The sequence below is a fragment of the Nerophis lumbriciformis genome, linkage group LG23 (genome assembly GCF_033978685.3).
Source record: "Nerophis lumbriciformis linkage group LG23, RoL_Nlum_v2.1, whole genome shotgun sequence".
NCBI lineage: Eukaryota > Metazoa > Chordata > Actinopteri > Syngnathiformes > Syngnathidae > Nerophis > Nerophis lumbriciformis.
In genome coordinates, this window is record NC_084570.2 from 26,596,661 (window position 1) to 26,619,704 (window position 23,044).

At 39.6% G+C, this 23,044-nt stretch overlaps 2 protein-coding genes across 3 annotated transcripts in view; one reads left to right on the forward strand and one right to left on the reverse strand.

Annotated features, from left to right (window-relative positions):
• The window catches only part of LOC133622302 (matrix remodeling-associated protein 8-like), an 85,921-nt gene extending 76,147 nt beyond the window's left edge, over positions 1-9,774 (reverse strand). For both annotated transcript variants that reach the window (XM_061984880.1, XM_061984879.1), the window contains exon 1: positions 9,597-9,774. In XM_061984880.1, coding sequence (XP_061840864.1) covers positions 9,597-9,648 — 52 coding nt within the window. In that variant the 5' untranslated portion in view covers positions 9,649-9,774. The remainder of the gene's footprint in view (positions 1-9,596) is intronic.
• Positions 9,775-10,935: 1,161 nt separating this feature from the next.
• Positions 10,936-22,003, forward strand: psma5 (proteasome 20S subunit alpha 5). Its single transcript, XM_061984877.1, has 10 exons — positions 10,936-11,037; positions 11,301-11,351; positions 14,419-14,485; positions 14,612-14,738; positions 16,860-16,927; positions 17,009-17,116; positions 19,461-19,519; positions 19,599-19,701; positions 19,785-19,871; positions 21,679-22,003. Exons 2-10 carry the CDS (start codon positions 11,323-11,325, stop codon positions 21,754-21,756), a joined length of 726 nt encoding a protein of 241 aa, XP_061840861.1. The 5' UTR covers positions 10,936-11,037; positions 11,301-11,322; the 3' UTR covers positions 21,757-22,003.
• Positions 22,004-23,044: the final 1,041 nt, after the last annotated feature.

Consider the following 23,044-nt stretch of genomic DNA (forward strand, 5'->3'; position numbering starts at 1 on the left):
TACTGTATATATATATATATACATATATACATTGCCGTTGTTAGGCCTATTTTAGGGGGGCTCAAGCCCCCCTAAAATATTCTTAAGCTCCCTTAAATAATTTGGTGTTTTTTTGTTTTTTTTTACAAATAAATGCCGACATATTCATTATAAAGTGGCCCAAATATGAGTTTAAATAAATAACACTCAGTTTCCCCTCACTTCGTAGCGTAAGGTAGAGAGCCCCTTTCGTGCGTCGGTATCCAATCCATTCCACTTGTTCATATAGAAAATGCCCACATCACTCAAATTCCAGCCCGCATTTTCTCTGCGACCTTGCTTGCGGTCCTGCAGGTGTACGAAGCACATTATCTTCCTTTACAATGAGTGAAGCTGCACAAAACCTTGTGTGTGCAATTGTAAATCATTTATTTTTTAAGTTTTGTGTTTCTTGTAGAATCTATATAAAGTAATATACATTAGCCTATTATTAAAATAATGAAAAAAACATCATTAAATATATTTGTTTTATTGTATTGTTACATTAATAGCTGTTTTATTATTATAGGATGGCTTGTTAAACATTTAATAGGATTTTCAGAGGGAGGAAAAACCAAGACATTTAATATAAAATGTAAAATACATAAATACATAAAAAGAAAAAGAAAATATATGGTTAAAAGCCATCGTTAAAAGCCATCGAGCATTTAATTTTGTCCCGTGCATTTAAAAAAAATAATAATAATAAAATGAATAATTTCTAAGTCTTTGTTAGCCGTTTGTGAAGTTTTGTGCTCGTGCGTAACATTCGCTCGCATCCTGTGCATCTCCTGGGGGCAAAGCCCCCCCTGTCCTTAAAAGCTAGTGACGCCCCTGCATATATATATATATATATATATATATATATATATATATATATATATATGTACAGGGCCGGCCCGTGGCATAGGCCGTATAGGCAAATGCTAAGGGCGCCGTCCATCAGGGGGCGCCACGCCAGTGCCACAAATGTTGGAGAAAAAAAAAAGAAAAAAAAAAGTTGGTACTATTATTTCTAAATACAAAAAATAATCCCACGTTAATTAAAATGCAAAGTAAAGCCTATTTAATAAAAATATTATTTGTTTACATTGTTATTGCCTTCTGGTTAGCTAATGTTTGCCCTGCAGGTAATAGTCACTTGTCCACCCCTTTATATATTAGGTATAGTTGTAAGTAAAAAAAAAAAGGTCAAATATAAAGCTATTCGGTTTCTTGTGAGTATATACACTTCACTGCCGATGTGTGGGGGGGGGGGGGGGGGACCGAAAATCTTGCCTAGGGCGCCAGATTAGTTAGGGCCGGGCCTGTATATATATACAAACCCCGTTTCCATATAAGGAAACGGGGTTGGGAAATTGTGTTAGATGTAAATATAAACGGAATACAATGATTTGCAAATCCTTGTCAACCCATATTCAACTGAATGCACTACAAAGACAAGATATTTGATGTTCAAACTCATAAACTTTATTTTTTTTTGCAAATAATAATTAACTTAGAATTTCATGGCTGCAACACGTGCCAAAGTAGTTGGGAAAGGGCATGTTCACCACTGTGTTACATGGCCTTTCCTTTTAACAACACTCAGTAAACGTTTGGGAACTGAGGAGACACACTTTTTACGCATTTTAAGAATTATTTCCCATTCTTGCTTGATGTACAGCTTAAGTTGTTCAACAGTCCGGGGGTCTCCGTTGTGGTATTTTAGGCTTCATAATGCGCCACACATTTTCAATGGGAGACAGGTCTGGACTACAAGCAGGCCAGTCTAGTACCCGCACTCTTTTACTATGAAGCCACGTTGATGTAACACGTGGCTTGGCAATGTCTTGCTGAAATAAGCAGGGGCGTCCATGGTAATGTTGCTTGGATGGCAACATATGTTGCTCCAAAACCTGTATGTACCTTTCAGCATTAATGGCGCCTTCACAGATGTGTAAGTTACCCATGTCTTGGGCACTAATACACCCCCATACCATCACAGATGCTGGCTTTTCAACTTTTGCGCCTATAACAATCCGGATGGTTCTTTTCCTCTTTGGTCTGGAGGACACGACGTCCACAGTTTCCAAAAACAATTTGAAATGTGGACTCGTCAGACCACAGAACACTTTTCCACTTTGTATCAGTCCATCTTAGATGAGCTCAGGCCCAGTGAAGCCGACGGCATTTCTGGGTGTTGTTGATAAACGGTTTTCGCCTTGCATAGGAGAGTTTTAACTTGCACTTACAGATGTAGCGACCAACTGTAGTTACTGACAGTGGGTTTATGAAGTGTTCCTGAGCCCATGTGGTGATATAATTTACACACTGATGTCGCTTGTTGATGCAGTACAGCCTGAGAGATCGAAGGTCAAGGGCTTAGCTGCTTACGGGCAGTGATTTCTCCAGATTCTCTGAACCCTTTGATGATATTACGGACCGTAGATGGTGAAATCCCTAAAGTCTTTGCAATAGCAGGTAAAGTAATGATTATTTGCAAAAAAAAAAAAATGTTTATCAGTTTGAACATCAAACATGTCGTCTTTGTAGCATATTCAACTGAATATGGGTTGAAAATGATTTGCAAATCATTGTATTATGTTTATATTTACATCTAACACAATTTCCCAACTCAAATAGAAACAGGGTTTGTATATATATGTGTGTGTGTGTGTGTGTGTGTGTGTGTGTGTGTGTGTGTGTGTGTGTGTGTGTGTGTGTGTGTGTGTGTGTGTGTGTGTGTGTGTGTGTGTGTGTGTGTGTGTGTGTGTGTGTGTGTGTGTGTGTGTAAATATCCAGTACAGGCCAAAAGTTTAGACACACCTTCTCATTCAATGGGTTTTCTTTATTTTCATGACTATTTACCGTATTTTCCGCACTATAAGGCGCACCTAAAAACCACAAATTTTCTCAAAAGCTAACAGTGCGCCTTATAACCCGGTGCGCTTTATTACGATTAATTTTCATAAAGTTTCGATCTCGCAACTTCGGTAAACAGCCGCCATCTTTTTTCCCGGTAGAACAGGAAGCGCTTCTTCTTCTACGCAAGCAACCGCCAAGGAAAGCACCCGCCCCCATAGAACAGGAAGCGCTTCACCCGCCCCCATAGAACAGGAAGCGCTTCACCCGCCCCCGGAAGAAGAAGAAAAAACGCGCGGATATCACCGTACGTTTCATTTCCTGTTTACATCTGTAAAGACCACAAAATGGCTCCTACTAAGCGATCCGGTTCATAAAAAGACGCAATCTCTCCATCCGCACACGGATTACTACCGTATTTCACAGCAACTGAACCGCACTGTGGAACGGGAGCACGTACGGTGAATATTCGCACCACAGGGAATGAGAAGTCATCCTTCACTGTGGTTCTAGCTTGCCATGCTAACTTCCACTCATGGTGATATTCAAAAGGAAGACCTTGCCAAAAGAGACCTTTCCAGCCGGCGTCATCATAAAAGCTAACTCGAAGGGATGGATGGATGAAGAAAAGATGAGCGAGTGGTTAAGGGAAGTTTACGCGAAGAGGCCGGGTGGCTTTTTTCACACAGCTCCGAAGGCGAACACACCTTCACTAAGACGGGCAGACAGCCTCGGACGACATACGCCAACATTTGCCAGTGGATCGTAAATGCTTGGGCAGATATTTCGGTCACAACTGTGGTCCGAGCTTTCCGGAAGGCAGGATTCACAGAACTGCTGCACAACAACAGCGACACTGACTCCCGATGACTTCTACGAGACGGAACCGGCCATTTTGGATACCACGCTTGCGCAACTTTTCAATTCGGACACCGAAGACGAAGAATTCGAAGGATTTACGAATGAAGAATAACTTCAGAAGGTGAGCGCTATGTTTATTTTGTGTGTTGTGACATTAACGTTCGAGCAACATTATGTTACTATTGCTCTACACCATTTTGAATTTTACTATGTTTGTGATTGCACATTTGCGTACATTTTGGGACAGAGTTGTTAGAACGCTGGTTTTCAATATATTATTAAAGTTTGACTGAACTATCTGACTGTTTTTTTGACATTCACTTTAGCGCAGCGTTTTTTTGACATTCACTTTAGCGCAGCGTAGGCGCGGCTTATAGTCCGGGGCGGCTTATTGGTGGACAAAATTATGAAATATGTAATTCATAGAAGGTGCGGCTAATAATCCGGTGCGCCTTATAGTGCGGAAAATACGGTACATTGTAGAGTGTCATTGAAGGCATCAAAGCTACGAATGAACACATGTGGAGTTACAGTATGTACTTAACAAAAAAAAGGTGAAATAATTGAAAACATGTTTTATATTCTAGTTTCTTCAAAATAGCAAACCCTTTGTTCTGATTACTGCTTTGCACACTCTTGGCATTCTCTCGATGAGCTTCAAGAGGTAGTCACCTGAAAAAGTTTTCACTTCACAGGTGTCATAGTTTTGATGCCTTCAGTGACAATTTACAAGGTAAATAGTCAATAAAGTAATGTATTGTAGCGCCTATCACATTCAAATATTGCAGTTTCACTACATTGCATTCTTTTTTAAAGCATATTCTAGAACATGTTACACCTTTATTGAGCATTTCAAGCATAAAAATTGCTATATTGACTAAAAAAATCAACTAAACGGTAGAATTGGCTATTAGACTTGACCAAAGCATAACCCAGTATCGTGGTCACTGATTGGCTCAGCCTCAGGCAGCATCACTACATTGGATATACACTTCTCAAATAATGGGGCAGGCATGCATTATCAGTACCATGCTTCAAACTGCACTACAAAACGTGCTGATTGTAGACATTAATCCTGATTCCCTCATTTTGATTAAAAAAAAATCAGCCCAAATGGTTCTACTCATTTTTGTTTTGTAGTATAAAGTGTTTTATTTATTGTGCTCCTGGGCTAATGTTGCTGACCATTTTGAATTTATTATTTATTTTTATTTCATTTTTCAGTATCAAATGTTCAAGTCAATCAGAAGATGTTTTTAATTTAAATAAAGATTTTTTTTTATTTCAGGTAAATTGATGCACTTTAAATATTTTCTGTTAAAGTCTAAAAACATTGTTTATAAAGTTATTCTTTGTTGTACGTTGATCTACATTTCTTTCTTTTTTGTTTGAATGGTAATAAGGATACAATGTTATGCAGAGGTGTACTTGTAACAATTTCATAGACAAGTTATACTCTTTATAGTTGCGGTGCAGAGTGGGGTTGGGGGGCGCTAAATGTTTTCTTTTCGACTTAATGTATACGAACAAAAGTCATCTCTCGCCACATAGCAGAGGTGGGACCAAGTCATTGCTTTGCAAGTCACAAGTAAGTCTCAAGTCTTTGCCCTCAAGTCTCGAGTCAAGTCCCGAGTCAAGACAGGCAAGTCCCGAGTCAAGTCCAAAGTCAAGACTGGAAAGTCTCAAGTCAAGTCCCAAGTCCTGCATTTTGAGTTTCGAGTCCTTTCAAGTCCTTTTAACCACAGACTAATATATTTACACAGATTGTGTATGCTTTTAAAACGCTGTATTTATTTATTAAAACAAGTGCATTTGAAATTGCAGGAAAAAAAATAGTGCTGACATTGCACTTCATAATAGCACCATTAACCAGTCATTTTAAACATTTAACTCATTCCTTTACAGAATAAACACATTTGCAAAAACAAGTGCAACTGTACTTATTTGTACAAAAGTGTTAACATTGTATTTCCATGGCATATTGCATTGTAACTAGTTCCACAGCAGTTGATATCCTGTTCGTACCTTATATCATTGATCTCATTTCATACTGTATGTGTTTTTATGTGTGCGTACACATGAAAAACATAACAAATACATGAACATAACAATGAACAGAGTTGTACTTTTTAGATGTCAGTGCCCTATGCAATATGTACACATATTCTTAACATAGTATACATTTTAACTGACCTTTATTTGACTATGTTGGTCTTTTTGTAGGTGGCTTAAATACGCGGTGCTGCTGACCGCCGTCTAACGTAATGTTACTGTGTGTGATACATTGACTAACGTTATGTTACTGTGTGTGATACATTGACTAACGTAACGTTACGTGTAGGTACCTCATGAGACCCTGCTTAAAAAAATCACTTGACAAAAAGTATGAATAAGGTAGCAAACTGCAGTGGACGCAACATATTGCAGTGTTTGCAATGACGTTACAACCATAAACATCTTATAAGTAGACGCAGCATTGGTTGCTGTGACGTGAGCAATTTGGCCGCCATCTTGAAGTGGTGACGAGGAGCCGGCGAGCAGCCTAAACTGACAGTTGACAGGTAGAAAACAAAGATGGTGTTCAGCGTTTTCCTACTCAAATGAGTGGACTGTTGAAAATAAGAATCGGGGGATTACTTTTCACAAGTAAGATTTAACATTAACGTACTATTGGTTGTATTTTATGAAAATAATATTACCACAGAGTTGAGAAGGAGCAAAGATCTTCAATATTTGTATGTGAAAATCAAAAAGAAATCTTCTGGGGGAGGATGACCCCCCCTACAGGGGTTTGGTTTACAAACTTTCTGCCCCACCTAAAACAAAATTCACCAGCCGCCACTGATTATGATGCATTCTCATTTTAGGCAAAATATAAGACAATACTTTCTTAACAGTATAATAGTAACCAGGAATAAGTCTTCAAGTAACAATATTCAAATACTAACATTGTTGGGTAAGACAGCATTTTGTTTTATTCCAAAATCCAGTGAAACAGATTGGTGGTTTTAGCTGATATAAAGACTTTCAGGTGTTTATATATGTTTATGTTGAAGTATTTGGCAGACGCTTTTATCCAAAGCGACATACATAAAAAATGCATATATAACAATCACTGTAAACATTATCATTTAAGGGAAGAATGTAATACAAAATATCAATACAAAGTGTCAAGATAGAATAAACTCTCTGCTGCTGCAGCAACAGAGATACAGTCTATAGGTCCCTAAGATATATAGATATCTAATGTATTCATACATTGTTTGTGTAGGATATACGCATGTATATATAACCTAATCATATTGTTTCTTCAATTTAAAAATACCTGACCGTTTTTTTCCCCCTTCTCTGGGATTATATTTCCAGTTTTGATCTCGGACGTCTGGTCACTTATAGCGTTTAAGAATATTATATTACTGTTAAGCAAACTATGAATAATAAAACACGCCAAAACATGTGTCCGTTATTATAGCTACACGTATGACAAAAAAGCGCGTGAAAATCAGTGGTATTTAGTGAGGAAAAATTAATTAAATGCGCTGACAGTTATTTGTTCCTGCCAAATGAATTGCACTGAGTGGAGCGGATCACCACTCCAAGATGGCGGCCCTGCGTCTCGTCTGCGCCAGTAAGCAGTAGCGCTCGATGCTGCGTCTACTTATAAGATGTCAATGGTTATAACGTTAGCAGTGAGTTTACAGCCTCACTGATTTAACTACACAGCAAATAAAAGTCACGTTACTTAGCCAATAAACGTTATTTTACATTCAAAACTTACCCTTCTTTGTGCATCTTCAAATGTCGAACGAAGTTGGACGGCGTGGCGAAGTTGGTCGAGTGGCGAAGTTGGTAGAGTGGCCGTGCCAGCAATCGGAGTGTTGCTGGTTACTGGTGTTCAATCCCCACCTTCTACCATCCTAGTCACGTCCGTTGTGTCCTTGGGCAAGACACTTCACCCCTTGCTCCTGATGGCTGCTGGTTAGCACCTTGCATGGCAGCTCCCGCCATCAGTGTGTGAATGTGTGTGTGAATGGGTGAATGTGGTAATACTGTCAAAGCGCTTTGAGTACCTTGAAGGTAGAAAAGCGCTATACAAGTATAACCCATTTATCATTATTTATAAGTTGTTGCGTGTCCGTCTGCAATATTCGAACTGCGTGATTTGCATACGGCAATTCGTTTTTTGTTGACCAAGTCGTAGTTTTTATACCCGAACGAAACCAACTTTGGCATACGGTAATTGTTTCTCACTGGCACGTTGTTTCACAACTCTTGTTCATTGGTTCTCCTGCAATTTGATTGGAAGAATGCTGTGTGATGAAAACAACGTAGATCTAATTTGATTGGCTATTGTACTGAGAGCACACCAGCTGACAGGAACAACACGCTGATAGACACAGACGTAGAAAATGAAAGATACGGAGCGCTCCCAAATCACTTTTTAAGCTTTGGGTTTTGGGGAAAGTAGCAAGTCATGTCAAGTCAAAAGGCTCAAGTCCAAGTGAAGTCACAAGTCATTGATGTTAAAGTCTAAGTGGAGATGCAAGTCTCTTTACATTTTGTCAAGTTGAGTCTAATGTCATCAAATTCATGACTCCAGTCTGACTCGAGTCCAAGTCAGGTGACTCGAGTCCACACCTCTGCCACATAGCGCTTTAAATATTGCAGATTCACCACATCGTTATTTTGTTGTTGCTTTTTAAAGCGTATTTTACATTATTGTTGTCCTATATTAAGCATTGTCAAGCATACAAATTGCTAAAAGAACCAAAAATATCAATACTGCAGTAATATCGGCCACTAGAGGAGACCAAACCAATCAGAGCGGGCTGTTCAGTATCAAGGCCACTGATTGGCTCAGCCTCAACAGCATTACGGTACTATATGGCACGCCAAACATCACCCAAATAGGCTTGATGGAACCATAGACATCTTATAAGTAGACGCAGCATCGACCGCTACTGCCTACTGGCGCTGACGAGACGCAGGGCCGCCATCTTGGAGTGGTGATCCGCTCCACTCAGTGCAATTCATTTGACAGGAGCAATGAACTGTAAGCGCATTTAATTAATCTTACCTCACTGAATACCACTGATTTTCACGCTTGTTTTTGTCATATGTGTAGCTATGATAAAGGACACATGTTTTGGAGTGTTTTATTATTCATAGTTTGCTCAACAGTAATAGAATATTCTTATATGCTATAAGTGACCAGACGTCCGAGATCAAAACAACCACATTTTGATGTCCGGCCTTTGGACTCTTGAAACTGCGTCCCTCTTCCTTATGTAATTGTTAAGGTAAATAAAGTCTTATTTCATATCGAGAGAGCTCAGATGAATGTTTTAGCTATGAAAATATTTGATTTATAGTTAATGATTGCTACTATCGCGGACATATCCGGAACCAACTAACAATGATAAACGACGGAAGACTGTGTCACATATACAGTAGACAGGTTATATAGGAGAACAATTTTGTGTTAAGACCCGTTAAGTTAAGTATTCGTTAACTGTTCCTGTTATCAAGTTTTTTTTCCTGGCCTCAGACTGAGGCCCCCACCCACTCCATTGGAGCAACTTTTTTTTACTCATCTAGAATGGGTCTGTGCTAAAAATGGAATTTATTTAACATGTGCAATGACAATAAAGTATCCTCCCTTCTTTCCTATTAAACTTTCAAATTAGCCCTTGTGCCTTTTTCAAAAACATTTGTTCCCACTCAAATGCCAATAATTTTGTGACAACCATGACATTCCTGTGATGGGGTCAGTTGTCACATGATGTCTGTTCACACATTCCAAGCCAACACTTCAAACGATTCTGGTGATGAGCAAAAACAACCAATCTACTTACGCAACAAATCAAACTTACTGTGGATGAAGAGCCCTGCCCGAAAAACAAAGTCCTCCCAGTAGGTCTTCATCTTGCTTCTTTGGATGCTACCAGGACAGTTTTCAGTTTGGATAATGTCCCTGAGAGGAGAACCCCCCAAAAAAGTCAGTCTTGTTTATCGAGCCGCAACATCAGCATGGCTTGTCAAACCCTTTGTGTTCCCAGAGACCCAATTGCAGTGGCAGACGTACGCACAGACAGAAATGAAACCTGATACAAGCAGACCCCTCCTCTCAGAACTGGACAAGTTTTTTTTAGTTTTTTTATTCTGACTTTTCACATCTAATCAGTTCCATTCTCTATCATGGCCACTGACTCAATCCGCCAGACACATTTAAAACACGTTTTGAATTGTGGAATGTGAGGCATGTTCTCTGTGGTATTGCTGGAATATTTGACTAATGCTGGCAGGAAAATGAAAGTTGCCATTGATCAAAGGCTTCGGCTTTATCACTAAAGAAATTCCAGACAGTCTCTGCTATCAACTCACGCCGATGCAAACTCCAAACACAGTTTGCAGGAATGTTTCGAGCACAAAGGGTTAAATGTGTTTTTTGAGTTTGACTGATGATATGTAAAACAGCGACATCGTGTGGCGCAAAACCAAAACATATATCCATCCATCCATCCATTTCTACCGCTTATTCCCTTCGGGGTCGCGGGGGCGCTGGAGCCTATCTCAGCTACAATCGGGCGGAAGGCGGGGTACACCCTGGACAAGTCGCCTCCTCATCGCAGGGCCAACACAGATAGACAGACAACATTCACACTCACATTCACACACTAGGGCCAATTTGGTGTTGCCAATCAACCTATCCCCAGGTGCATGTCTTTGGAGGTGGGAGGAAGCCGGAGTACCCGGAGGGAACCCACGCAGTCACGGGGAGGACATGCAAACTCCACACAGAAAGATCCCGAGCCCGGGATTGAACCCAAGACTACTCAGGACCTTCGTATTGTGAGGCAGATGCACTAACCCTTCTTCCACCGTGCTGCCCCCAAAAATATAACTGCACTCAAATTGCAGCTGCATTAGATCAGTAGTTAAAAATAATGAAATAGTTTAAAATTATATAAAGTAAACTTTGTAGGCGAACCCAATTAAATATTGTCGTTGTGTTTAGCGCAACGAGAATATACCGTTTTCTGGTATAAATTACATAAATATGCTGTCATTATATTCATTGTGTATCATTTTAAACATCAATTGTAAAAATGCATCTTTAATAAACTTTGATTTAACTTTTTTTTTTAATTTCCGTCCATTTTCTACCGCTTGTAATTTAACTTAATTTATTTGAGCTTTCGACAGGCGGAACGGTGTTTGTTTTCAGTTTGTAAACACACGGTGGTCTTTCAGTGTTACACCATCAACCATTCCCTCAAACTAGCGAACTCATTCAAGGGTTTGTGCGGCAAGGTAAATAAGTCCACCAATTCAATGACTCCGACGAATGTTTTGCCGTCCTCGTTTTGTATTTATTTTAATAACGCCGTATCGTTTGTATATCATTGTGTCGCTATTACGTTGAAGTATTTGGAAGGATGATGTTTTTTGGTACAGCTAGCATGCTCGCCACCATAATACCACCGCTAGCCAGCCGGGTGTCACGGCTAACTTTTCTGCAACTACTTCAATGTTTGTGTATTAATGGTTCTGTCCTTGCCTTTCTGCATTCGTAGATCCTGTGTTCAAAGTTGAAAGATGTTCTTGACGAGATCGGAATATGACAGGTTGGTGGAAACAACGCTGCAGCACAAACTGCTTTGTCATTTAATGTGTTTATTATTGCTAGTGAATAAAGTACACGGAACGCAGTCGTGTTTCTGTTTTTTAGTCATTTGTACTGCTGTTTGTGACTCTTAAACATGTCAAGTGGCGGAGTTGAGCTTAATTCTGGCTCCAGATATATGTCTGTGTTGCATGTGCTAACGTTAGCAGCTAACTATTATGTCATGGCATCGCTCTTTCACTTTCACAGTAGACATCTTTGTTTTCCATGTACGCTGTGTGAAGTTGGCAACGCACCTTATCCATATATACACAAACTTGTCGCAATCGTTTGTGCTTCAAATTTTTTTTGTCTAATTGTTAATTATTTTTAAAGTTATTAATGTGTCTCCCCCACCACCACGTCCCACCTCCCCGGATTGTAAATAATGGCTTTTTGGCCGATATTCCGATATTGCCCAACTCCTATATACCGATTCCGATATCAACCGATACTGATATATACAGTCGTGGAATTAACACCTTATTATGCCTAATTTTGTTGTGTTGCACCGATGGATGCATTAAAAAATGTAATAAAGTTTTCCAAAATAAATCAACTCAAGTTATGGAAAAGAAATGCCAACATGGCACTGCCATATTTATTATTGAAGTCACAAAGTGTATTTTTTTTTTTTAACATGCCTCAAAACAGCAGCTTGCAATTTGGGACATGCTCTCCCTGAGACCCACTACAACTATGGGAAGTACTATACTTTGACTTTCACAAAGTGCATTATTTTTTATCTTTTTTAAACATGCCTCAAAACAACAGCTACAAAAACAATGAAGGCACACAGTTTCAGTCCAGAGTATACTAGAGTCACAAAGTAAACAATAACATAGTCCTCCTTTAGTGCAAGACTGCCTGGTATACTGTATAACAGGAAATTATAAACGTGGCTCAATCTGCCCTGCTCTAACGTATTTGTATGAGTAACACAAATGTGCTGCAAGCTCGTGGTGAGTGCTTGAAGTGGCCAACCAGTCAGTCAGAGCTTCTGAAATGCTGCGTCTCGGCAGAGTCTTTAAGCGACAACTGTGTGGTACTACTTTTTTTCGCTGTTTGATTTTTATCCATCTTCCACTTGTATTCATCGTGTATCTCCTTATGATTCTTGAAGAGGTAGGAAATCAAATTGCTCGTATTAAAGGAAGACGTCTTTGTTCCTCCTCGCATAACCAACTTTTTGCAGTCATTGCAAATTGCCAGTTTTTTATCCGTCAGAGACACTTTAAAATAATCTCAAACCATGTCATTAGTCAGTCACCGAGCGAGCTGGCTTGTTAGCCAGGCTACAGCACCGGCAACTACACACTCTTGTTGTTATGCTCCGCTCGCGGCGGTTTGACGAGGTCATCAAGCGTCGCCAGTAAACCTCTCATGCTGCAGTCGTCAACTCCTGTGTTGTGTGTGGGAGAGGGGTTGGGGGAGGGGCTACTGACTGGGAGACGCAACTGCTCTGTATTTCTCCCTACGTCCGTGTACCGCTCCGTACAGCGGCGTTTTAAAAAGTCATAAATTTTACTTTTTAAAACCGATACCGATAATTTCTGATATTACATTTTAAAGCATTTATCGGCCGATATTATACGTAGTCCGATATTATCGGACATCTCTATAAATAATCAAATGTATATACTTGTTCTTATGCTTTCTGAGCTCACTATGTTCACCGCTCGCTATACATATCCTACAAAGTGAGACCTACACTGTTAAAATGTCCATTTCTCAGATGATGAAATTGTTGATGACTGAAATATGCTGATAGCAACCCAACCTAACCTACCCCCCAAACCCCTCCACATCCCACCCCCCGGATTGTAAATAATTAAATGTATATACTCTGATGATTAACTTGTGTGATGACTGTTTTATGCTGATAGTATATATTTGTACCATGAATTGATGAACGTGAACTTAAACAAGTTGAAAAACTTATTCAGGTGTTACCATTTAGTGGTCAATTGTATGGAATATGTACTGTACTGTGCAATCTACTAATACAAGTTGCAATCAATCAATCAATCAATATTCATAACCAGCCCCACCGAGTTCCCGCCTCCCACCTTGTCAAAATTGCCTCAAACCAATCCCAATAGTTTGTTTGTGCGGCAAAACTTTTTGGTCCGTTACAGTTTTGAAGTTATCAACGTTTTATTGTTTTGTGTAAACGTGTAAGTCACGTGGCAATAATCATAACTAGACCTCAACTATGTCAACATTTCCCCAAACTTGTTGTTTTTGTTTGTGCTGCAATTTATTTTTATGTCAAACTATTAGTTTTCAGTTATTAACGTTTCAATATTCATAGCCTGCCTCCCACCTTGTCAAAACCTCCCCAAAACAGTCCCAATCGTTTGTGCTTCGTTCATATGTGTATGTATACATATGTATGTATGTGTGTATATATGTATGTATGTGTGTGTGTATTAGGGCTGGGCGATATATCGAATATACTCGATATATCGCGGGTTTGTGTCTGTGCGATATAGAAAATTACTATATCGTGATATTCGAGTATACCTTCTCACGCAGTTGCTTTTAGCTGCGGCCATTAGACTACAGGCGTTTTTCATTCTTTCTTGTCTCGCCTTTGCACAGAGAGATAAAACAAACGCACCTTCTTACATACGTCACATACTGTCGCACATGCAACGTCATATGCTCTCGCGGAGCAGAGAGGTAGCAGCATGGGTAACGTTAGCTGTGGTGCTAGCGGAGCGGTGCGAGTTTTTGCTGCAAATATTTTTGTTTTGCCTTTACAGTTTTTAAGTTATTAGTATTTTACTATGGCAAAATCTCCCCAAACTTGTTCCATTCGTTTCTGCTTTGTTTCTGCTGTAATAGCTTTTGGTATAACTATTACAATGTTCAAGTTTCTGACTATTGCGCTCTATTTTCATGTTGTTGCCAATAAAAGAGTTCAATATTACCCTGCGGCTTATGAGAAATGTTACAACAGAAGGGTATTTTCAGCAATGGTGGTCATTTAAAAATAATCACCATTATTGATGAATGTCTTTCAGAGGTGTCAACACATTCTCTCCTGAAGGAAGATTATTCCAGGTGGAATATGCGATTGAGGCTATCAAAGTAAGTGGTCTGCTTAATATTATTCATACTGTATGTAATCTTGCAAGATTTTAGATGAATGTTCACACTAATAAGTATTATTTTATATAGTTTGAACTATGTCAACCTTTCTTTCCATCTTCCCAGCTTGGATCCACAGCCATTGGTATCCAGACATCGGAAGGGGTGTGCCTGGCTGTGGAGAAGAGGATCACTTCTCCGCTGATGGAGCCGAACAGCATTGAGAAGATTGTGGAGATCGACAGTCACATTGGTGAGAGGAGGCACAACCCTTAGTTACTGCATGATGCCTTTGATTGGCTAGATTTTAGGTCATGTGGTTGAACACAATCAATTCTGGGATTCTGTGGGGTTTTTTAAATATTGAAAAAATAGGAGAAAAAAACCTAATTGCGATTTTTCTCTCCAAAATTACGATTCGATGTGCGATTTTTATATTTTGCACATACAAATTAGGGTTGTCAAATGATTTAAATATTTAATCACATTTTGTTAACTCAAAATGAATCGTGATTAATTGCAGATAGATATGCTTTTTAATCAATAATAAGTGTACCTTAAATAGATAATTTTCAAGTTGTTTTACCATGACTGGACAATTAATTTGCTTTCATAAAATTACACCCCAAAAAGTGTTTTATTTTATCTATATATAACCACGTCCTGTACCTTTGTGGAACTTCAAATCATAAACATAACCATCTCAGCATGTGACGTCACGCCTGGTCTTTTATGTTTTGCTAGACCTTTTAGGCCTATTTTTTTTCTAGAGTATGTTGGTAGGATTTTAAATTGTATACCGTATTTTCCGCACTATAAGGCGCACCGGATTATTAGCCGCACCTTCAATGAATTACATATTTCATAACTTTGTCCACCAATAAGCCGCCCCGGATTATAAGCCGCGCCTACGCTGCGCTAAAGGGAATGTCAAAAAAACAGTCAGATAGTTCAGTCAAACTTTAATAATATATTGAAAACCAGCGTTCTAACAACTCTGTCCCAAAATGTACGCAAATGTGCAATCACAAACATAGTAAAATTCAAAATGGTGTAGAGCAATAGCAACATAATGTTGCTCGAACGTTAATGTCACAACACACAAAATAAACATAGCGCTCACCTTCTGAAGTTATTCTTCATTCGTAAATCCTTCGAATTCTTCGTCTTCGGTGTCCGAATTGAAAAGTTGCGCAAGCGTGGGATCCAAAATGGCCGGTTCCGTCTCGTCGAAGTCATCGGAGTCAGTGTCACTGTTGTTGTCCAGTAGTTCTGTGAATCCTGCCTTCCGGAAAGCTCGGACCACAGTTGTGACCGAAATATCTGCCCAGGCATTTACGATCCACTGGCAAATGTTGGCGTATGTCGTCCGGCGCTGTCTGCCCGTCTTAGTGAAGGTGTGTTCGCCTTCGGAGCTGTGTGAAAAAAGCCACCCGGCCTCTTCGCGTAAACTTCCCTTAACCACTCGCTCATCTTTTCTTCATCCATCCATCCCTTCGAGTTAGCTTTTATGATGACGCCGGCTGGAAAGGTCTCTTTTGGCAAGGTCTTCCTTTTGAATATCACCATGGGTGGAAGTTAGCATGGCAAGCTAGAACCACAGTGAAGGATGACTTCTCATTCCCTGTGGTGCGAATATTCACCGTACGTGCTCCCGTTCCACAGTGCGGTTCACAGGAATATCAGTTGCTGTGAAATACGGTAGTAATCCGTGTGCGGATGGAGAGATTGCGTCTTTTTATGAACCGGATCCTTGTCGCTTAGTAGGAGCCATTTTGTGGTCTTTACAGATGTAAACAGGAAATGAAACGTACGGTGATATCCGCGCGTTTTTTCTTCTTCTTCCGGGGGCGGGTGGTTGCTTACAGTAGAAGAAGAAGCGCTTCCTGTTCTATGGGGGCGGGTGCTTTCCTTGGCGGTTGCTTGCGTAGAAGAAGAAGCGCTTCCTGTTCTACCGGGAAAAAAGATGGCGGCTGTTTACCGAAGTTGCGAGATCGAAACTTTATGAAAATGAATCGTAATAAAGCGCACCGGGTTATAAGGCGCACTGTCAGCTTTTGAGAAAATGTGTGGTTTTTAGGTGCGCCTTATAGTGCGGAAAATACGGTACATTTGGTGATTTCCAAATTAGCAGCTTTACTTGCAAAAAAGCAATGCCACTATGCAATTACTCTATGCTTAGAAGTCAGAAAATGTTGTTATTCTTCGGCCTTTAAGATACGATGTTCCCTCTGTCTTTTTTATTGTTAGCCTTATGTTAGTCCTTGAAGAAATAGCATCTTTGGGATCAGAATGTTAGGTTTTGATTTAATGTCACCTTTAACTAAGGTTTATTTGCAATACTAATCAAGCGGTTGCTTTTCTGTTTTCAAAGGTTGTGCAATGAGTGGCTTGATAGCTGATGCCAAGACTCTAATTGACAAAGCCCGAGTGGAAACACAGGTATGGATAGTGTCAAAGGTTCCTTTTCTTATTATTTATGTGTGATCTGCATTGAAGCCCACCTAATGTGCTCGTCCACAGAACCACTGGTTCACTTACAACGAGACCATGACAGTGGAGAGCGTGACCCAGGCTGTGTCCAACCTGGCACTGCAGTTTGGGGAAGAGGACGCCGACCCCGGAGCGATGGTCAGTGGCTGTGCTCATCTCCTCACTTTTCCTACAGGGCCTGGAAGTGTGAGGTGGGAACACATTGCATTGTGGGTCTTGCTGGACTCTGAATCGCCTATTTACATGGTTTAATACAAGAAGTTGTGTTTTTTTCTTTAACAAGTTCAAAACGCAGTGCAAACGTGCAGCATCATTAACTTCCATAACCGTGGTCATGATCGCCTCAGGGGGGAAAAATGGTGAGATTTTTCTCATTTTCAGCGTGAACGCAAAGCCGAAGGAAGTCGGGTTATTAAGCTAATAAAGAGACTGCGAATAGCCTGGAAAGCAGCCGTGAGACGATTAAACGTGACTTTTAATGCCATCACCTGCTCAGTGATGGTCAAGCTACTTGGAACATGTAGTAATCTAAGCTACAAGTTACTCTCCATTAAATGTAGCTAAGGGGAACTGTAGCAAGCTACACGGCAAAGCTAGCTTGCTACATCAAAGCTACATTTAACAACTTTTCTATCTATGGGCCCACATGTATAATATCAATGTTAATGTAACTGAGAGTGTACAAATGTTACTATTAACTGTCTGTCATTTAGCTGGGGAACACCCTACAATTACCTCTAGGGGTCTCCACACCCCACTGTATGTATTTATTTAGTTTGCCTTTTCTTTGGCCCACCCGTATAATGTAATTCATTTTCTCTACCTACAGTAAAAAACAGCATCTATCTATATCTTGACAAAAAAAAACAATTACTTGTGTGTTGTTTGGGAACAGTTGGTAATGGTTATGTGCAGTTAAACTTTTCATGAAGTCAACTCACCTTAATGTGTGTTCCTAAATGTGTGTTCCACGTCTTAGATGAAGAGAGCAGTTATGATTTTGGTTTACAGAGTAAACAACTAAAAACTAAGGTTTTGGGCGTTGTTTTCTCTAAACGCATACATGTCTGAATATGGCCAAGGACACACATTATTGTGGGTTTCCTGCACGTCATCTTCATCACTGAAGGAAAATCTAATCTGTGGGAGAGAATTTCTGACACTTTCAAATATGTTTCTTTTTTTGTTGAGTGGTCAGCTTGAAACATCCCTCTGTCTCTGACTCCCTCGTCGTCATGTGACATGAGTTTCTGTTATGATTTTGCTTCCTGGTTTCAATGAACCGCCTTATCTTGCCTCTGATTGGCCAGTCCGTAATGTTTGGCCCTAACCTTAGCAATTGTGGCTCATCATACGAACACCAACCAATCATCATGGATGGTCTTCGTATGTATGGATGTTCTCATTCATCCAGGTCATTGGATTTTCTACATATTTTTATTTGGCCTGGATTTGCAGTCCATTTTCTCTCTTTGTAGCTTGTAGCTATGATGTAAGCTACCTCGCTACATGGCTCCAAAAGTAGCTAAGCTACAGGAAAAGCTACTCATTATATATTAGTTTTGCTTACAATTTCGTTGTACAATTTACAATGACAATAAAGATATATTCTATTCTATTCTATTCTAAAAAAGTAGCAAAGCTACCGAAAAATGTAGTTAAGCTACGTAGCTTAACTACATGTAGCTTGTTACTGCCCATCACTGCACATGGGACTCGTTGGTCTGTTTACATTTTCACACTAGTAAGTTTGAATTAAAGCATGTTTTATCCTGTTTCACACGTAGTATTTAGTAGGATTTTAGCGTTAGCCAAGCTAGCCACACACTGTATTTTGTAAAAAAGCATGTTGCCTGTTTACTTTTAGTCTTTGGTAAGCACACAAATGAATAAGTATTATTTTTGGAGACGTAGCACAGTGATCAAACTTTTTCAAAGTAACAGTGGGCTTGTTTTTTCAGGGACCGCTGCTCATGAAATGAGGCTGGGCACTCTCACTCCATCTTGAACATAAGAGATGAAAGCCGTAGATTACACGCAATTTGAACGCAGGACAATGAGCTGAAACACACTGCATTCTGAGATTCTTCACCGGTATAAAAACTGACTGTGTTGATGACATATATACAAGTTTGACTTCCACAATGGCGGCACCTTACTCAAATACCTTGTCTGTTGGACGTGCTCATATGGACCAATTCCATCAATTTTACTTATTTTTTCCAGGTAGCAAGCCTTTGGAATAAGGTAGTTTGTCTCGGTACGGTCCCATGATTTTTTTATTTTGGATAATCTATTTTAATACAGTTTACCACATTACCGCTGATACAGTACAGCCGTCTCAACGAAACCTAGGTCCAGCAAAAATGGCTCCCCGGCACCCACAAGGCATTGTGAAATCACGTGCTCTTTCGAGCCCTATAGTCAGATGTGTTCATTTGTATATTCATAAGTCCTTTAAATTCTGCTGTCACCTCCACAGAGTCGACCATTCGGAGTGGCACTTCTTTTTGGAGGAGTGGATGAAAAAGGCCCCCAGCTGTACGTCACAGGAAGTATTGTGCAGACTTTTGTAGATGTCACAGCAAAGGTGTGTTCAGTGTTTGTTCTGTGGATCCAGGTATCACATGGACCCTTCAGGAACCTTTGTGCAGTGTGACGCTCGGGCCATCGGCTCAGCGTCGGAGGGCGCACAGAGTTCCCTCCAAGAGGTCTACCACAAGGTCAGAGCTTGTCAGCAGCCACCTTGCCCTCGATCAAGCCAATTGATTTTGTCTTTGTTTGTCTTTCCCTTGGCAACTTACAGTCCATGACGCTAAAAAATGCCATCAAGTCGTCTCTCACCATCCTGAAGCAGGTGATGGAGGAAAAACTCAACGCCACCAACATCGAGGTGCGTGCCTTGTTTACAAATCAGGACCATATTTACTTAGTAATAGATGTCATTACAGACTAAATTCTATATTGCAATACACATTGCAGCCCCCTGCCACAACGATATATATCACAATATATTATTTGCTATGTTTCGAAAAGAGTTCCTTATTTGGCTGCTGACATAACATATTGTGTCATTTCCAGTTGTATTTTCTCAAAACTATTATGAATCTACTTGGGAATTCTTGCTACACTTCTGTTAAAATGTAATAAGCACTCTTTCTGTTTTTTATTAGTTTTGGACAATACTATAAATTAGGGTATGGATCCAATACCAAGTAGCTACAGGTGCAGAATTGGTCATACGGTACCAATGCTGATATTGTTACTTCAAATGTTCAACAATTATATTTTTGATCACAATTATAATCAGACAAAAAGACATGATGGTGGTGTAACAATATCAATTAAATATGCATTTTTTTCTTACTATTGGCTCTCATTTAAATCTTTTGGTGTTTGCCTTTAAAGCCTTCTTGTGTCCAAGGACTTAGCGGTTAGCATGGCTTATTGTATCCAGCTACGGTGTGTAATGTAGCTTGTTTAGCTATTCCTCAAAATCCAACAATAATAACACTTGTAGGAAAAATACTTTGTTTGCCGCCGCGTGGGTGAGGGTTAGTGATTTAGACTGTGAAGGGGCGTTAGCCGCTCCCGAGGGCGTTTCAGTGTATTGAGGCCGCAGTCGTTTTCTTTTTGCTGTCAGATTTGCGGTACACCGCTAGAATGTGTCATCAACATGCATTATTCTGTAAATGTTTATTTACGTACTTTAATTGTTACCAAACGGTGTCTGTAACACGGCAGTAAAACGGCTGATCAAACAAAATGGAAGTCATCGTCATGGACCCAATAGCTGCGGAAGCTAGCTCTCCAATCAGCTAAACGCACTCAATAACTCCACGGTGACGTTTTGGTGAATTTGTGAAACTGAAACAATACAAAAAGAAAACCATTGTAAGTTAATAATTCTAACACAGACACTTGTAAAGGTGTTAGCATAATAGCCAATGCCAACGACGCTAGCTTGATTACATTATGATAGCATGTACAAATATGCATGAAAACACTCCTACAGACATCACACATGGGACGGTTTAGTAAGAAATAATTGTTTTAGTTATATTGTAAAACTTACGACTGTTGCTTGGCGTGATGAATGAAGCATCTTTTCGAGCAGAAACGCTATGGACTGTTACACTTTCGGTTCAAGCGCCTGCAGTGAGCGAACACGTCCAAAAGATGGCGCCATAGCACAAACAATAACACACCTTTTTAGCGTCTCTGTCTGTCTGTTTTGTGTTCAACTATTTGTTGAACACAAAACTTTATGGCCGTTAATGAAGAAAAATCCATAAATCAGCCGCACCGTTTTATCGGCTGCAGGGTGCAAAGCATGGGGGAAAAAATAGCGCCTTATAGTCCGAAAAATACAGTAACTCTGTTGCGGTATATCAATCATAGTGTACTTTAGCGATGTGTTGACAATATAAAATCTCTGTCAACACATTTTTGTCGATTATGTCGACTAATCTCCTGACTGTGAGGCAGTCGTGCTAACCACTACACTCTGTGTTGCCCTCAATATTATCTAATAGTGTCTTTTTGGTACAATACAGAAAAAAATAAAATTTCAGATATTGTTGCAAATGGTGCTCCTGATTGATTTAAAAATGGATTCATCTGATTAAAAATGTTAATGATTTGACAGGCCTATTTTTTAATCTAATGGATAAGTCCAATTCTGTGTGTGTGTTATGTAGCTGGCAACAGTAGAGCCAGGGAAGACCTTCCACATGTACTCCAAAGAAGAGCTGGAGGATGTCATCAAGGATATTTAGACCATCCAGTGCAGGTTCCAGAGGACAGGAAGTACACCTGACCTCAAGTCGACAAAAAACGCAACTTTTCCATCAGCTTATCCTGCTGGCTGCACTCAGATCTTTTTTGGATTACATAAGAAGTTTGTCTGTGACATGTGAACAGACTTCTTGCCTATCAGCATCTGTACAGAGCAGCAAGAAGGAATGGGGGGTGGGATATTTTTTTTCTAACAATTCAGTACTTCAATTAAACTGTTGTATTCCATTGCTGAGTGACTGTCTTTTTTTAAGGTTTTCAGCCTCAACTTCCACCCACAACTCAACAACTCTGCAACACGCGGTATCAGCATTTAATTTAATTTGCGCATGGCTTCATTTTAGGTGTTTCTTCTATACACCCAGAAGCGTTTATCGCTTCTATCTTCAGCATCTTCAGTTAACTAAAAATGTGAATTCAAGTTTGTATTTTAGATCCTTCAAGTAACAACCAAGGCCTCCAGTAGAAACCAACCCTCTCTCGAGGTAAATGACACACAAAGGAATTCTAAAATATTACAGTCGTTTTTGCAGAAAAATTGGGTATGTTTTGTAAAAAGCTTTCACGCCTTGAGATTTTTTTACAAATACAGCTTGATCAATAGGGGTTACCAATGCTAAATTACTAGTATAATTTTAGCTGACGATTCATCGTAATCCAAAATGATGTTATAATTTGGTGAATACATCAATATACTTAACATTTTTGCTTACAAAACCTGGTGTCGTTCGATGACTACAACTTGCAATGTGCAAAAATTAAACCTAAATCTTTACATCAATACACGATTATGTTCTCCCTGATACTTGTTAGAAATGCAACACATGATCAGTGTTGGGTTAGTTACTGAAAACCAGTAACTAGTTACAGTTGCTGGTTACTTTATTTCAAAAGTAACTCAGTTACTAACTCAGTTACTTACACAAAAAAGCAATGCGTTACTGTGAAAAGTAACTAGTTACTTAAATATATATATATATTTTGTTTTTTAAGGCCCCCTTTAATTCCCTTTTAGCCTTCATTTCAGTACTGTTATTGCACTGGAGAATAATACAATCTGTTGATCATCTTGACACGCATTTGCATCACTGAACTCTGCTAAGCAATGTGGTCTACATACAACACACAAAGACAAATATATGTTTCAAAGGGCCAATTTATTTCAGGCCAGAACAAATTGACAAAACCATTTTAAATAGCTGCAACATAACATACATAAGTAACAAACAGCATAATAACAACATAGCTGTAAACCAAGGAAGGCACACA